This window comes from Dermacentor andersoni, chromosome 10 (genome assembly GCF_023375885.2).
Source record: "Dermacentor andersoni chromosome 10, qqDerAnde1_hic_scaffold, whole genome shotgun sequence".
Taxonomy (NCBI): Eukaryota; Metazoa; Arthropoda; class Arachnida; order Ixodida; family Ixodidae; genus Dermacentor; species Dermacentor andersoni.
In genome coordinates, this window is record NC_092823.1 from 121,205,169 (window position 1) to 121,222,369 (window position 17,201).

The 17,201-nt window shown below is 45.3% G+C and overlaps 1 protein-coding gene, 1 long non-coding RNA gene and 1 other non-coding gene across 5 annotated transcripts in view; 2 read left to right on the forward strand and 1 right to left on the reverse strand.

Annotated features, from left to right (window-relative positions):
• LOC129387992 (uncharacterized) overlaps positions 1–17,201 on the forward strand; it is a 54,770-nt gene that overhangs the window by 32,841 nt on the left and 4,728 nt on the right. The gene's annotated exons all lie outside the window — the stretch shown is intronic.
• TRNAT-CGU (transfer RNA threonine (anticodon CGU)) lies at positions 7,896–7,968 on the forward strand. Its single transcript has one exon. It is a non-coding gene; the product is annotated as a tRNA-Thr (tRNA).
• Cat (Catalase) overlaps positions 10,184–17,201 on the reverse strand; it is a 64,190-nt gene continuing 57,172 nt past the window's right edge. The window contains exons 10-11 of one of the 3 annotated variants that reach the window (XM_050192429.3): positions 16,114–16,272; positions 10,184–10,408 (exon numbers count right to left, since the gene is read on the reverse strand). In XM_050192429.3, the coding sequence (XP_050048386.1) occupies positions 10,394–10,408; positions 16,114–16,272 (174 nt within the window). In that variant the 3' untranslated portion in view covers positions 10,184–10,393. Of the gene's footprint in view, positions 10,409–11,616; positions 11,698–14,866; positions 14,953–16,113; positions 16,273–17,201 lie in introns of those variants that run through there. The other 2 variants (XM_072285019.1, XM_050192428.3) reach the window with 2 other exon arrangements.

The window sequence follows — 17,201 nt, forward strand, 5'->3', positions numbered from 1 at the left end:
GACACCCTGTATTCAAATATGGTGTTGAAGCAGGTTTACTCCTTCCCTGGTCAGTCCCTCGGAGACGCTGGCATTTATGATTGAGAAAAGTCGGTGTGAGTAACGAAGCTCGAGGTATACGGCCAAAATTTAATTCATCAAAGCCCATGACTTGGCCGCTAAAACCAAAACCGCCCCATTCTTTTTGGCCCGCATGTGCGATAAGATATGATAACTATTTGGGCAACTAGGCACTGAATGTCGAAGGTGGTGGCCCGGGAAACCAAAGCTAGCGTAAGCGGTGACAAAATACTATCGCGGATTATGAAGATTATGAAATACTATCGCGGATTATATTCGGTTACCCTCTGTCCTGTATCAGTTTGCTCTAAACCTTAAAGGCCGTATATGTGTTCGCTAAATTACGCACACTTCTCAACAATACGGGCCAACATTCTCGTTACGTAGACTTTTACGTAGTATAACTTTTGTGAATACCAGCCCCGACTGATTGACAGGAACATGTATTATTGCAGAATGAAACTCCCAAGTGAACAGCGTACTACGTGCCTGAAAACGCAGCCACAAGTCTTAATTCTGTGATGCGTCCCTTCACGAAGTATCGAACCATTCTTTTAAAATTGAGCCACCTTTTGACATTGACATGCCGGAGGCCTCGAAAATACCAGCCTTGCTTTCACCGCATCAGGCTTAGCGTGGCCTGCACGAACCGCTTTAAATTAATGCAAACTTCGATTGTCAGACTTGCCACTGTGTTCCGCGTGCAATCTTCCCGTTTGCAAGATGTTTCAAGTGACTGCAGTTGTGAGTCGTTGCGAAGACAATCCCTGAAGACCGTGTCGTATATGTACCGTGACTCGAAGCTGGGCACATTCTCGGCTTGTGAAGAAAAATTGCACGGCTTTGCGCGCATCGAAAGAGCATCTGATATTCGTGAAAGCTACAGGTTTGGTGCGTGTCCGTAGGCATTTTGTGCCGTCTGTGTGTGTGTGTGTGTTTTTATCAGTCAGTGCGTCACATTTCTCACCGAGCAGCTGGAGTAGCGTGCCATGTATGGCAGACGAGCAAACATTTCCAGCATTGCAGTTAGGTCATCTATCTATCTATCTATCTATCTATCTATCTATCTATCTATCTATCTATCTATCTATCTATCTATCTATCTATCTATCTATCTGTGCGTCTATCTGTGCGTCTGTCTGTCTGTCTGTCTGTCTGTCTGTCTGTCTGTCTGTCTGTCTGTCTGTCTGTCTGTCTGTCTGTCTGTCTGTCTGTCTGTCTGTCTGTCTGTCTGTCTGTCTGTCTGTCTGTCTGTCTGTCTGTCTGTCTGTCTGTCTGTCTGTCTGTCTGTCTGTCTGTCTGTCTGTCTGTCTGTCTGTCTGTCTGTCTGTCTGTCTGTCTGTCTGTCTGTCTGTCTGTCTGTCTGTCTGTCTGTCTGTCTGTCTGTCTGTCTGTCTGTCTGTCTGTCTGTCTGTCTGTCTGTCTGTCTGTCTGTCTGTCTGTCTGTCTGTCTGTCTGTCTGTCTGTCTGTCTGTCTGTCTGTCTGTCTGTCTGTCTGTCTGTCTGTCTGTCTGTCTGTCTGTCTGTCTGTCTGTCTGTCTGTCTGTCTGTCTGTCTGTCTGTCTGTCTGTCTGTCTGTCTGTCTGTCTGTCTGTCTGTCTGTCTGTCTGTCTGTCTGTCTGTCTGTCTGTCTGTCTGTCTGTCTGTCTGTCTGTCTGTCTGTCTGTCTGTCTGTCTGTCTGTCTGTCTGTCTGTCTGTCTGTCTGTCTGTCTGTCTGTCTGTCTGTCTGTCTGTCTGTCTGTCTGTCTGTCTGTCTGTCTGTCTGTCTGTCTGTCTGTCTGTCTGTCTGTCTGTCTGTCTGTCTGTCTGTCTGTCTGTCTGTCTGTCTGTCTGTCTGTCTGTCTGTCTGTCTGTCTGTCTGTCTGTCTGTCTGTCTGTCTGTCTGTCTGTCTGTCTGTCTGTCTGTCTGTCTGTCTGTCTGTCTGTCTGTCTGTCTGTCTGTCTGTCTGTCTGTCTGTCTGTCTGTCTGTCTGTCTGTCTGTCTGTCTGTCTGTCTGTCTGTCTGTCTGTCTGTCTGTCTGTCTGTCTGTCTGTCTGTCTGTCTGTCTGTCTGTCTGTCTGTCTGTCTGTCTGTCTGTCTGTCTGTCTGTCTGTCTGTCTGTCTGTCTGTCTGTCTGTCTGTCTGTCTGTCTGTCTGTCTGTCTGTCTGTCTGTCTGTCTGTCTGTCTGTCTGTCTGTCTGTCTGTCTGTGAACTTATATACGCCTGTTAATCCATCTGGATGCCTATCTCTCTCAAAATAAAGCAAGGTCTAAAACGCCGTCCGAAATGGAGTTTTGCCACTCTGTACTGACTTCACACGTGATCCGAAGGGCTGTATAACCTTCGAAAGCTCTCTCAACCCTAAGTGCCCAGACAACTCCGCCACGAACAAGACGAACAACTAGACTTACCGTGTCACGGCGAAACAGAAGGTGCCGGAAGCCTCAACGCAGCGCTTGCCAGGACGGGCCACGAAACGACGTCGACCCTCGCGTTATCGAGTCGAAACCCAGCGTTGATCGCGCCGGTTCCGCGTGTATACGGCACACCAGGATTTCAATTAATCCCGAAAGAGACGAGACACTCTCCCCGCTCGCAAGCCGTGCGGTGGAACACCTGACTACCGATACATGTGCAAAACCGGCGGGCTGGTTGTCAGGCGCGGTATTGCACTGTCTGCTTGCCGAGCCTGGGCACCCCGATAGAGTGCGCCTGGTATCTCTATATTTTATTCCGTCACGACGTTTTCGCTTTATTCGTCGTTCTCGTGTTCTTTTTATTTATTTGTATTTCTTCGCTGCTACACATGTCATGTGACGAGGGCACAGACAGGCCCTGGCAATGCACGGTATATTGCAACGGGAAACAGGTGCGTCTGGGGTCTTTTTACGCACATGCGATGTGGAGCCGGCCAGACGCGCGACGTCCGTGGTGCGGAATCATGAATGAAACGGCAATGAAGCAATGTAGTAGTGGAGTAGAAAGTCGGCACACTATGCAGTAGTCGTAGCCAATAGACTGTGTAGTACCTAATAGTACTAGTAGAGTAGTGGTGGTGGTGGTGGTGGTGGTGGTGGTGGTGGTGGTGGTGGTGGTGGTGGTAGTAGTAGTAGTAGTAGTAGTAGTAGTAGTAGTAGTAGTAGTAGTAGTAGTCTCAGTGGCGTAGCCAAAACTTTATTTCGGGGAGGGGGGGGGGGGGGGGTCTCCGCCGACAACTGCACTCCTCCCCCTCCTTCACCTCTCTCTCACCTGCGAGGAAAGAAGTTAAGCACAGTTAAGACTGCTTACGTGTGGTAATGCGAAAGCATTATAATCGCTTCGGTAAAATGTTTTCGATTGGTGTTCTCCACATGCATCGAAGTTCTTTGTGCTGAATCGGTGTTTGCGTTTGCGCATACATTGGCCACAGGCTGGAAACATTCGGAACATTTTGCTGCAGTACGATTAATTTCATTTTATGCCTAATGGTAGCTCTTTCGTGACTATGTCGTCTTCTTTTGTGTTCCCTTGCTTCGTCTTCTGAGGCGTGCTTCCGTGGGCGACCGCGTTTCACAGACGCTTCGGAGTGCACCGCAGTAGACACAGCACCGATGAAATCCGAAGAGCAAGTGACGCCCATGAGGCAGCGACGTGACGTGTGCAGTGACACACGCACTAGGCACAACTTCAGTCAACGTTAACCAAGGAGACACTGTGGCATCGGGGAAACGCGCTCCTCTAGCATCCCGGTGGCTCGGGTTCTATTCCCACCCAGGCCGAAGTTCCACTTATTTTATTTTCGAAGGCACTAATTTACTTTGTTTACAGAAACCTGCCTGCCAAATCTGACGTCAATCTGAGCATTTTTTTCACGTGTTTTGACGTGTTTGATGCCGCGCACGGCAACATTCACGAAAACCGGCAGCAACGCGCGGCAAACGCGCGAATGGGTGCGAGACCCATTTTTTCGCGGCAGCCGCAAAACGAGTACCAATAAGAAGCGAGGCGCGCTGTTGTGGGGCCACCTGTTGCATAAGCGAAGAATCATTATCCATGGGCTCTGAGATCTAACAGTGACACGCATGCCGTAAAATCTGAGTGGCCATTTCCAGTCAAGGGGGCCGTTTTTGTTAAAGGGACACTAAAGGTCACTAAAGGGGCACTAAAGTCAACGCGGACTATTGAAATACTATCCCAGAAACCTCGAAACGCTTGTTTCATGCGAAGAAGAGACTTATTTTAAGAGAAAATGTATTCTGAAGCGTCCGCGTACCTCTAGCACAGTTCAAATCGCCCGCCCTCCGATCGAGGAGTGGTGACGTCACGGTCTCATAGTGACGTTGCGCCGTCGATGAGTAAAACGGTGCCCGCAGACGGCGCTACGGCTTTTCTGCGCAAAACGCAAACGCGCGGCCAGAAACAGAGCCAAGACAGAGTCGACAGCAGTGTGAAAGCGGAACTATGGTGGCTAGCGGAAGGGAAAGTGCGCGACGATAAGCTGGTTCTTTATTTTATGACGCCAACTTTGACGCTCGTTGCAATGGACGAAGCTGACAACGACACATTGGCTCGCGATGCTGGGCTCGATTTCAGCGATTTAAGCACTGATGAACGGGACCTGCTGCTGAGTGCTCGCGCTGCCGGCGTCGTTGCCCACTACTACGACGGCAACTGTATGTCATGGTTGTACATATTCGCACATTTGTAGCTTTTCTTTCGTGAAAACCAAATGCCGCACTCACCTCCCCGTCTTCGACCTGCAGTTGTTCTTGCGCTTCGGAGAATACAGGCAAGACCGACGGAACAGCGCTACCGGAAAGCATTGCTTTGAAAGGCACTCCACACGACTTCAGTAAGTCGGCGTTGAACTCGTAATCCTCTGGACGAAAGTGCAGCGAGCGCACTATGAGATTTTTTTCGGCTCTTTGCCAACGCGCTGTAGCAGAGGTGCGGCACTTAACCACTTTGAACGGAGAGGTTCACTCGTTGGCACACAGTGATAAGTAACGTTGGATTCACCGCTGCAACTGCCCTTGGTCAAGTTCCGCGGACCGTTCGCGCATCCCATGACAACACATGGACGTGTCATTCTCGCTGCTTGTTTCAAATGCTAGTTTCGCGAGCCAGCAGAACCAGCGCAGCACGACGCCATAACGAAACAACTGAAACTCCAAAGTGCGCGCAGCGCAGAGTCGAGCACGCAGAGTCGAGCGAAAACGAAACCTTTCGATCACCCATACTACTGTAGGGTAACGTGAAGATGTTTTTTCTTAGAATCGAACAGAAGTAGACAAGTAGCATTTTCTTGCGTCTTATAACGTAATGAAATGTTCTTTTTAATACAAGTAGTTGACTACTAGTGACATAAATTATGATGACGAGTGCCTTTGTCATCGGGCTAGTGCCGGAATGTCGCTGCGGGGGTCTCAAATCGTGTCATGCATTTACCTCAATTTCTCGGTTACTAAAGCTCTGTTCGCGATTATGGACGTCAGACTCTGGAGTTTTGCAAGACACGTAGCGCCACCTGCCGTTGCGAAGAGGCAGTAATTGAGTAGTGCGAAGCCCGACTCCCTTGCTAAGTTGCCTATGCAGATAGCAACTGCGAAACAACGATTTAACTAGATTTTGGTCCATATTGCGAGTGTTTTGCGCATTTAACACCCAGACAGAGAGCTATGAATTTCTACGCTAGTCGGACGCGCCGCCGAAGTGCCATAAAGCGCTTGCTGGCTCACTCTTCAAACTGATGGCGGAAGCGACGGCAACCACGATAGCTCCGCGCGCTACGAAGAAACGCCGCAATCAACGCTACTGTTGTGTTGTAAATCGCCATGAACGTGAAGGGCAGGATAACAACGTTCAGTTTTACCGATTTCCATTGCGATCGTATGAAGGGGAAAGGCGAGAGCGCTGGATACGGGCCGTTCAACCTGTTGGTTAATCGGATTACTTGCATTCCCCACAACACAGCGGCTCGCATGAGAAAGTGCGACAATTTTGTTATTCTGTAATTGTGTTGCGTGGCCCTGACGGAGGACCGTGGTAACCATGCGAAAACTCAAGCATCTGCAGCCGCCACTTCGTTAGTAACAGAAAAAACAACGTTGCGAACCATCCTGCTTATGTACCATCGATATCTCCACCTTTTAACAGACGTCCGCGTCCGCTTGACTCAACAAGTGGAACGGGGAGATTTGGCAGGTCAGCGTAACCAAACATTTTGGTTCGTTTATGAATTCAAAATCCTGTTCTAGAGCATCGTCGTATCGCGAGCACATTTCTACTTTCGGTATTTTGCATGTCCTGCGCCGATACAACAAGCACGCTTCGCAATGTACTGAGCCTGCTCGACTGCGTTTTTCAAATGTGAGCAATAAAGTTGCTGTATAGGAGCACTGGATGAGTAATTGCGAGGTAACGCATGTGTGTAAAGAAAAAACAAATGTCGCGTTTATTTACATTTATTTGTGCGCGCTTGTTGCTCGAAGCGTCTGCGAAAAGTTCAAATTAAGGTACTGAGCGATGCTGTAGCTCCTGCGAGAAAGAAAGATGCAGCGCGTAGGCACTGTAGGAAGCTTACTTTCGTTATGAGAGCTGTTCGCTGCCTTGGAAACCGTTTTCTGTCTGCTGCCCTGGAAAAGGCTATTAAAAGATTTACTCTCTGTAAATAATTGCGAGACAAAACATTACAATAAAATACATAAAAATATAGGAGATACTTAAGTCTTGTGTTCAGGACATATTCAACATGAACCAATTTGAAATCCTTAGATTTTTATGCTGATATGCCTATAGACAAACCTGATGCTCTCCGTACTTGCGAGTTGCAGCACGCCGAAATAACACTTGAGACTTTATTTTATATTGTACACGTACTTCGCCCTGCTGAGCTTCCTTTCCGAAGCGTGGATAGGCGGAAGAAGTTTTCCAGGTCCTTGATTTTTAGGAAACCGTGCCTCAACACAAACGAAAGAGAAGGGTCCATTGTGGTCTATGCACCTTCGCTTGCGGACAGCTTTTCTTGCACTACCCAGTTAGCGCCAAGGCTGCGATGGGGGCGCTGGTGACGGGTTTTTCCGCAGCGCCGCCTGGGCAGAGTCTGAGGTCTATATTAACGCCTTAGACATTCTAGAGCATTGCTTTATCACTTTAACTTCATAGTAAACTTTAGTGTCCCTTTAAGCCTTCCCACACCACCACCGAGACGTCGACGAAGTCGTATCTTGTTCTTTATTCTATGGTCGTATCGCAATGGCGGCGTTTTTGGAAACCGCTCGAGGATATGCGTGCCTCTATGACAAATCCAACGTCGATTTTAAGGACAAGGAGCTGCGCGCCAACCGCTGGCACATTACTGGACAGCAGTTTGGCATGACAGGTGAGCAATTAGTGAAATTTTCTGAATGTTGCGGGAACATGTGCGAGTATGTGTTTGTATATACCATGCAGGCGAGCAGGCAGCGGGGAAATTTAAGAACTTCCGCGACCGCTGGCTCAAAATAGCCCTGGATGGAACACGAAATCAGCAGAACGGAGAGCGCGTTGTCACGAGAAGTAGCGAATAGAACGAGACAACGCGGGACTCCACGCGCCGTTGCCGCGTGCCGCAAAACGCGACTGTGGACTTGCCCGCGCTTGCCGCGTGCGGCGGGTCGTGCGCGTTTTTTGTCGCAAGTGTGGACGTACCTTTAACGGGGCACATAATGCTTTCGCATTAAAATGATCCACATTCTCCTTGCAAGTCCGTGAGGTATGGCGCTGGCTAACAACGTCCAGGTTTAGTTGTAGTAGGTATGGCGCTGGCTAACAACGTTCAGGTTTAGTTCTAATAGATAAACATAAATACCCCAGAAAGTGGATGGTGAAACGGCGCCGCGGTAGCTCAATTGGTAAGAGCGTCGCACGCGTATTGCGAAGACGTGGGATCGTGCCCCACCTGCGGCCAGTTGTTTTTTCACACACTTTCATTTCCATTAATTTATCGTTTCCTTAATTAAAGTAATAAGTAGTACATGTAATTTCCTCCTATGCTGTCCTTTGTGTCCTTGTTCGCTTCTTATGCAAAAATCTAACAAAAATCGGGCCCTCGGTTCTCTCTTTACTCCCCCGCCACTTCGGAGCGGCGAAGGAGGACATCGAGGCACCTTGCAAGACGCGCGACTGTAGCGCTAGCGCGCACCCACCTTCAGCTCACTATTTTCGCTTTAGTAAACATCGTTTCGTATTAAGCGTGAAATGCTTTTAGCTCATGCTGTTGGCGACCTTCAAGTGACCTTGAGCCAAAAGCCAGAGCGATTATACGGGCAAGTTGCGAGAACAAAACGAGATCATCCATGCAAGGAGTTAGAAATTCAGGAAATGCGGTCTCTGGTCCCCAACCCTTTGTACGGCGTAACATACGTTAGTTACAGCCCAAACAAGTTACAAAAAATATTGCTTCAAAGTTAATTCTAATGTTTGTTTACGATATCACTCAAGCTGTAACTTCTAGTACGCAGAAGTTTTGTCATTTCCACTAGCGACGTTCAAAAAGCAGATACAGGTACGCTTGATTGTCTATTAGCACTGAGACAGGGTTGCCTGTTCAACGCCAGCTGTCCGCGAGTTCCGCGGCGCGGATTTTACGCCGGCTCGAGACTGCATGTAGAAGCCGGCAGCGTCCGGCGCGCCACGGATGGCTGTTTGGCCGAGACCACAGCTGCAATGAGGTTCAATTCAAGACAGGTTCGTGCGCTGTGGTGTGGTGTGGTCTGTTGTGCCGCTGCGAACATGCACTACACCCATTTCAATATTGTGGTTGGTGTGATCTCTAACCAATCTGCTTTGCTGGTAGCCATTTCATGCTTACATCTACTCTCGATTACGGGAGAGCCAATTTTTTTTGGTAGCAGTCGTAGCACGTCGATGGGGAGCACATGGATTTGTCCGATATTCGTGCTTGTGGATTCAGACACTCATGTGGCTTTATTATATGCTTTATCTGCCTCTTTCCTCCATGATCTGCCTCATTATCCGAAATTTCAGAGTACTGTATGCTTTTCCAAGTGCAGAATACTCTGCAAACACACCTAATTGCTATTAATTGCAGCGATTCAGCCTGTCGAGGTGGCCAAATCGGAACGCTCCAAGTGCCGCAACGTGCTGACCAGCGTGAGAGAATTTCACAAGGGCGTTCTATGCTGCTTGTCAATGCATGCATCCATGGCACAATGCCTACAACATCAGGCCCCTATACTGCAGATCCTGCATTCAAATCCTGCGGTAGGACACGTTCAATGTTTACTCAATTATTCATCACACAACACTTGGTTGAAAATGACGAGCTTACAAAGTCGCAAAACCGTCTGAAGCCAGGAGGACGAAGTTTAGGCAAGTCCATCTACTTCCCATAATTCATGCTGCCCCGACCAGCCCGATTGTAGCTCCCATAGACACTAGTGCCCGAGTTCCCTTCAATAAATACTGCACGGAACTCTATGGATCTATACGCTACGGTGAACATCTCAGCCAAATTTTGCAGTCATGCGTGGCTGTGCGGAGAGAGGTCTCCTTTCTCCGAAACGCTCTGTTCAAGAGAACCTCACTCTTTCCTGAACATTTTGAAACGCGGAGGAAGGACCACGTTTTGCAGTATTGTTACGTATGGTTACTACCCATCAGTCAAGCTCGTGCTGTACACAGTCCGCACCGCATAGCACAGCCCAACAGGAGGACATGAACACAAGCGCACTTTCTAGCCCTGCCGTGCACCAAGCAATCGCTGCTGTTGGTTTGAGCTATGGTCTGCTACGTACCGTACACACCGCAGTTTAAAGCTATCCATTTTCCTGCAGAGCAAACTTAAATATAATGCAGCACCTCATGTTCCTCCAGTTTACGTTTAGTCATAATCAACTACGAAATATATATATTTTCTTCAAGTGCTAACAGATGTATTTCACGCCATGCCCCCCCCCCCGCCCCCCCTAAACACTAAGCAACATCGCAAACATTTGAGCACTTATTACTAGACTATCGAGTACACACGCACCTGTTGGTCTAAATTCTGTTTACCTGTATGTGGCTGTAGTTCAAATAACCTGCAGCCTTTAAGACTCTCAGTTTGATCAATTTGTTGTGCATTTGGAATGGCTATGCAAAGAGTACAGCTATAAGAAAAAAAAGAGCAAACAAATGTTTATTGACCAGCAACAAGGAAAGGGAAGTATAACAATCAAGTTAAGTAAAGGACACCATAGCAGCAGTGCTTGCGAGTAACGTGACGCAGCACCCGTGAAACAGCAACTGTTATTGGCAGCAGATTAAGGCCTACGTGCACCATGTCCCAGGATGAAGTTGCTCAGTGAAGGGTTCATGTAGCAGATGATCCTCAAAGTTTCGCGCTCTGCAAAGAAACAACAGATTTCAATCAGGAAAAGCTGCACGAAAATATCTATTAACACACTAGTGTCTTTCTGTTGAAGAGAACAAACTCCAAGAAAAGTTTTACAAGGAGTCTCGCAGTCACCAGAATTGACGTGCACATCAGATGAGTACGGAAAATAATTCCAGGAAGTGAGACTTGCGAGAGTGCCGAAATTAAGTGCCAAGAAAGTGATTCTGGTGGCAAATGTTGCAGATTTATACACTACACACCGCAGCAATTTCTTGCCATGCATTTGAATTATAAAAATGTCTGATAAATACAGAGAAGGCTATCCGGAAAGCTTTAGATCGCACAACAATGCCTTGCGAAATCACCAATGACTGTATTGTGCTTCAGAAATTTCGAAGCAATGCAGCAATGTACACGACAAGAGGGCGGCTTTCAGCTCTTATCGAGTGTCTTGTTGCAAGTGCGTAGTTGCTGTGCAAGCTCAGGTGCCATTTCACTGACAAGTGCATATGAAATAATGAGAATTCAAGTGCATTTGTGGAAGTAAAAACAAAAGTAAATGTCCTTCTGGCCTTTACAATGGGATACCACTGCAGCAGCACTGCAAAATGTAGAAGTGCATTAAATTTATGCGTGTTCAACCTGCAGTAATGTGGCCACAACTGTAAGCACTGTGCAAATACATTGTGCATGAAAAAAAAAGAATACAGGCAAACATTGTTACACAAACGCAGTTGAATATTATTGAACATGAAGTAAACATACTACCCCTGGAAGTTCCCATAAAAAAAAAACCTGAATTTAGAATCCTTATAAGGAAACAAATATGCTATAAATGGTTATAAATGATAAACATAATTGACTGAATGAATATAAAATTTTCATTTCCTCCTTCAATTGCCTTTTGCTGTATTTCAAGTCAATTTTTGGCAACATAGGTAATAGGTAAATCGCACAGCACAGGGTATTTCTGGATGCTTATGCACTGAAGTAATACATAGAGCTTTGAACTTCCTGTGAACATATCAACCTATAGGTGGCTGCTCTGAAAAGGTTGCGATAAACTTACTTCAATATTGTAGTTACACATACGAAATTCAATACCAAATTATGCTTAGCAATAAATATTCTTAACACTTTCTTTCAATAAGTGCAACTAAGGTGCTAAACTAAGGTGCTAAACTAAGGTGCTAAACTAAGGTGCTAAACTAAGGTGCTAAACTAAGGTGCAATTAAGGTGTAGTGGGTGGAAAGCAGCAAAAAAAAAGTTCACTTACAGCTGCGTTGCTGGAGCGGGGCTTTAATACAAGAAAACATGATTGACATCTTACTTTCATGTGTGAAAACATTTGCAAAACAAACATTGAAGCAGTGACCACGGAAGGTCAAGCAGTAGCATCAGAAAATGAGCATGTTGTCGAGCCTTCCCACTTTGGAACATAGCCATGCTTGTGCTACGATTGTGCCAAGCAGTGCAGGCATAGCCACATTGATTTTCCCACCAAGTGACTAAGTAGCTTGAAGGAAAATACAATCCAAAACGTAAAGCACGAGGTGGTGTGAAGTATCGTGCTACAATGATAAAGTGGCTACGACAATGACAGCTATTCCTGACATTTATCAGTACTGGAGTGAAGGTTTGGCACACAGTGTTGCGTAACGGTGCATTAAGAATACAGTATAGAAGAGCCTTAGTTATATATTCCTCTATGTTCGATCTCTTATAAACTGAGCCAAAGTGTGGTACTGAATACTTCTCATTAGGTTGGGAAGCAGAATTGATGTTATCTTTGAAGCATCAACTGCTACAAAATTGGGTTTTACAATACGCCGCCTGCCTGCATTTTATTAGTGCAAAAAGTTTCAAGCGGCTCGAACGGAAACTTTTCCAGCACCGACAAAATCCTTCGGAGAAGAAAAAGAAAGTATAGTCATTGTTACCGGCACTAAAATTGTACATAAGACTACTGAAAATTATGTTGATTCATAAAAATTTTGTCACTTACTGCATAATGCAGTTTAGTGGAATTGTTTTTGTTTCCTTCATTCAAATGCTACCAAAACAGACTTCTTCCAACCGTTTTGATCTGCCACACTTCAGCTGGCTTTAGTATAACCCACCTTTAGCAATTGCACCTCTGCTCATTAGCCCACAACGTAGAAACTCTCAAAAGTTCTATTTGGTTCTTTGACCCATGATATACTGAACACTGCATCTCAATTAGCAGTTTGTGCTTCGAACGTTACATTACAGAGTGACATAGCTGATGCTCAAACTCTTTCACAAGACAGATTACAAGTAAACAAGCTAACCGTAGGATTTGATAACGAACTTTTTCTGCAGTGTATCTGTAATCTGTTTCAATGATAAAGAACTGGCATCTGTGCAAAAGTGATAGTGGGATTAAAATAATGTGCCAGTGCAAAGTGTTCTATACTAGCGAGTGTCCATTTCACATGCAAGCAAGCAGGCTAATGTGCAATTTTCTGCGCACGATAGGCGATTCACGACTCCAGCTTTTCTGCAGAAAGACTTAAGGGGGAAGTTGAACATGCTTTTATAAGTTAATTGTTTCATTATATTTTGCACGAGTGAAAGACAGCAATTATTACAAATGTAGTTTTGACTTTAATCCTATTTGCACAGAAATTACTTAGTTCAGGACATCAGTAAAAACAGTTCATTCATGAATTCACGTGAAATCAGGAATGTCTGTCCTGTCAGAAAAAGAAAGGCTGTGGTTACATGCCAAGAACTATTGTAACACGCTAACTGATATTACTGTATAAGTGGCGAATGAATTATAAGTAGTGAAGAATAATTTTGCGGCGAGAGATGTCAACAAGTTCCGATGGAAAAGAATGGTTAGACAAAATTTGTACCCCACGAAAAAAAAATCCGAGACTTCTCTTGCTTGAGTGAGAGTCTTGAAAGTATCACGACCAATAAAACATGAATGTACAGGGTCTGAAGAAAGTTTATAGGCTACTGCATGCCACAGTCTGAGCATTTGGTGCAGCAAAGGAAAGTTCTTGAAATTCTGTCAGTCCTGTAGAGAACCACTGCCTTTCGCAGCACTATTACTGCAGTCTCAATTTTCAGGATTTGGTGCATCGAGGCGTTTGCTGGAGCCGCGAACAGTGGAAGCTGTGTTTCTAGCATGCAAGAAACTTGCCGGGGTGCGCGGGATACAACTGGTGGCTAAGCAGTGCTGAAATGTGTTCATGGGGGGGCGCTCACCAACTGCTAGCTGCTGTTTTGATACCATGCGTTCTAGGTTTTTCCTAGAGAGATCCCAAGAAACGGCCTCGTGAACCAGGGTTTTAACTGGCACAGAAAAAGTGGACAGCGCATGCATGAACATGGGCAACCATCAACTTGCACAGTTCGAACGAGACAAGCACTAACCTGAGCTTCACCTGACAAAGCTAGCAATCATGTGAAGATTGAGGAAAAGAAACAACATACTATCTAACGGTATACTCAGCAATAGGGGTGTGCGAATTATTCACATCTTTTGACCTATTTGATTATGTCCTCAAATCCGATAGTCTATACATAACTGAAATTTTTCTAATAGTTTTTGAATATTTCACATTGATTGTGTACAGAACCAAACATGAAATTGAAGCAAGAATGCGATTACTGTTACCCTTCTGTAGTGGACATAATGTATTGGAGTACACCACATCACATAGGGATGCAGGCTTTTTTGACAAAACCACAATCAGTTACAATAAAATTGTTTGGATGCAGAAATCAGCAGTGGGTATTATTTGGTACTTGATACAATAATGGCACGATGTGCCATATCCATTCGATCTAGAGAACTTTTTTTCACTCTGCCACCAGCACAGACTGCATGCATTTCTGGTTTGGTCAACAAGGCATACACGGATGTCGATTGGGCCACAAATATGCCTAATGAATGAACATATGTAGTCCAAATTTAAAAAGAGCCTCCAGTTTATTAGCAAAATGCTTAGGTGTTCCTAATGCTCCCTTCGCGCTTTTAGAAAAAGCATGTTTTTTGAGCATGCAACTAATGCAGTCTATGGCTGGGGCTATACACGCACACACACACACACACACACACACACACACACACACACACACACACACCACAAAACACCTTTCAGCTTCTCATTACAGGTTAAGCTCATGCCGACTTGCAAGTTCAGTGTGAAAAAACAGTGCAGCTCAATGCAGGTATGTCTTCAGCAGTGATAGTGGGCCCCAGAACGAACCCACGTAGTGCAGTTTGTAAGAATCGGAGGTACGTGCATATTAACTCGACATCTTCAGCTCCCCATGCATGAACATTCCAAATCAAAAATGCCGTTTCTGAAAGAACTACATGATTTCGAAGCATGCCTTAATTCCTCTGTCCCATGCACCTCAAACTTGCACCTGCATTTGTAAATATTCCCCAGATACACATTACATACCAAGAACCAGGTCTCAGAATTAATGGCCTTCGCTTCGGTCAAGCGCAAAGTTGTCGCTACTTTGGGAAAAATCGATTTGGAAACGCAATCTTCACTTGAGAAGACTGAAAGACAAATTAGGTTACATCAAAATGAAAAACACAGGGAATGGGAGGGAGGCAGGTTAAGCGACCAAGGAGCTGTAGTTTAGGTCCAAATGAGTGGGCATAACGCAAACTGTTTCAATCCAAGGATGCCAAACCGCTATGAAGGAACCACATGTTTTGCATACATTTAAGAAATCCACAAGTGCTTGAACTGGAGAACTGATGCAAGGTCACCAGAGCTTACAACATAAGCCTCACCATAAGCTAAAAGCACAGAAATGTCACCTATGCCTTAAATGAAAGTCCCCCTTCGAACGTATAATATCTATGAAAACAATTAGTCATGTTATTGCATTTAGGAGTACTACTGAGTAGCAAGAGTAAGTCGCTCAGAACACAACAGAGTACAATGCAATCTCTGCCGCATAAAATGTCAAGCATTAATGGAGAGTATATCTTAAGTTGGTACCGATGGGCAAGAGTATATTACACATATTTTGCAAAGACTACACAGGCATGCTAGCAATGGCTGACAGGCATTTGCACACAAATGACTTCTTGCAGCATAGTAAGCACCTTGAGAGCACCTTGAATATGTAGTCTAATGTAATTATTATAGCAGAAGTAGCTGATTTTCAAATTCGTTATCTCATGTTGCTCTATACCTTGTTTCAGATGTTTTGAAACTAATACAAGTGCAGAACTAACAAACATTTAGTACAGCATACGCACATCAAGGTTTCCTAAAAGTATGGTAAGCTTGCTTGAAAAAGCCCATGCTTTAAATGGAAAGCATGCCTTGCTTTCTGGAGGGTAAGATTGAGTTCTCCAGACTTAACTTTATACACATGAACATTTGTGACATGAACTAGTTAGGATAAAGTGCTGCTTGTATATAAGGTCAGTAGCAATATTTGTTGCAATGGCTTCGATGCTATCGAGACTCCCATGTAGCTGGTCAAGGTGACTCGATACGAAGTGACTCGATACGAAGCCTAATGAATCTACACTAGATCACAAATAAGCTCATTTATTGTTGTTCATAGTCTGTTGCATTTTTGCAGCAAAATTGCAACAGAAAGGTGCATTAAATGACCACCAGTTTTATGTGACAGCTTTGAACCACAAGCAGCACGGCAGCGGACAACGCTGAAACGCGGTTGGTGCAGGTGGACTCACCTGCACGAGCTTCTCAAGCTTCTTGGCGATCTGGCCCCCGCATTCGGGGTGCGCCTTGGTGAAGTTTGTTACTGCCCGCTGGCGGATGAAGTCCTGAGCATCCTTCAGGTGGTTGGCGATGTTAGAGGTCAGGCGGTCCCTTTCCTCGGCACTCAGCATCTGCAAGACAGGACATCAGAGAAGATGTTTGTAGTCTGACATATGGTGCTAAAATAAAGTGTGGTACAATTAAAAGAGTGTTTGCAATCTACAAACACCGTGTACTGTGACTGTCTGTAGTGAAAAAGTTGCATCCTCTTGTCTCACTTAATCTCATCACACAACGAAAACTGCAGCAGCAAAGCATTCAGAACTAGTGTAAATGCTGTTTATTCCTCACTGAACAGATAGCTTAAGAAATGAGAGTCTCAAAACTCAAGGGTAGGCTTAGATTCGAGGATCTTGTTGGGAGCCACTGAAATGGAGAAGTGACACTGTGCTAGTACCACCACGAAAAGACACTGAATCCATCGTAATATGCTGGGCAGCCAAGAGAAGCACAGGTGAAAGCATGCCATTTCGACTGTTGAGTGCATGCAGTGGTGGTACCATGCTAAAATATTCTTCCTTCGTGCTAAAGATGCTTCATCCACGCACCATCCTGCTCAGCAGAAATGAGTATGGATGGGCTTTAGAGCATGCTGCATGGACATTAATGTTTTAGGAAGAAGACAGTGACAAAGAACCTAGCTATGATCGTGGTGAGAGCTTGGACAATTTCATGGCTGGGATCGGAGGCTCGTATTAAATGCTATTTGCGTTTTGAGGTTATTTACTACTTATCTCAGTTAGCTTGCATTCATGGATTTCTTATTTTCTGACGTCCCCAATTTCGAGGATCAAATAGAATCGTGGTTGGCTTGGATTCGAATATATACAGCAACCAATACAGTTGTACTTCGTTCTTCTTTGGTCCACGTTTTCTACACACAGCATTTCAAACAATCAATCATTACAAGCTCACCAAGCTTCATGTACTTAGCTGAAAAGATTCAGCTCAGCTATGAGCACCTAGCATATCGCTAACTAAAGCAGCAATTTTTCGAGAA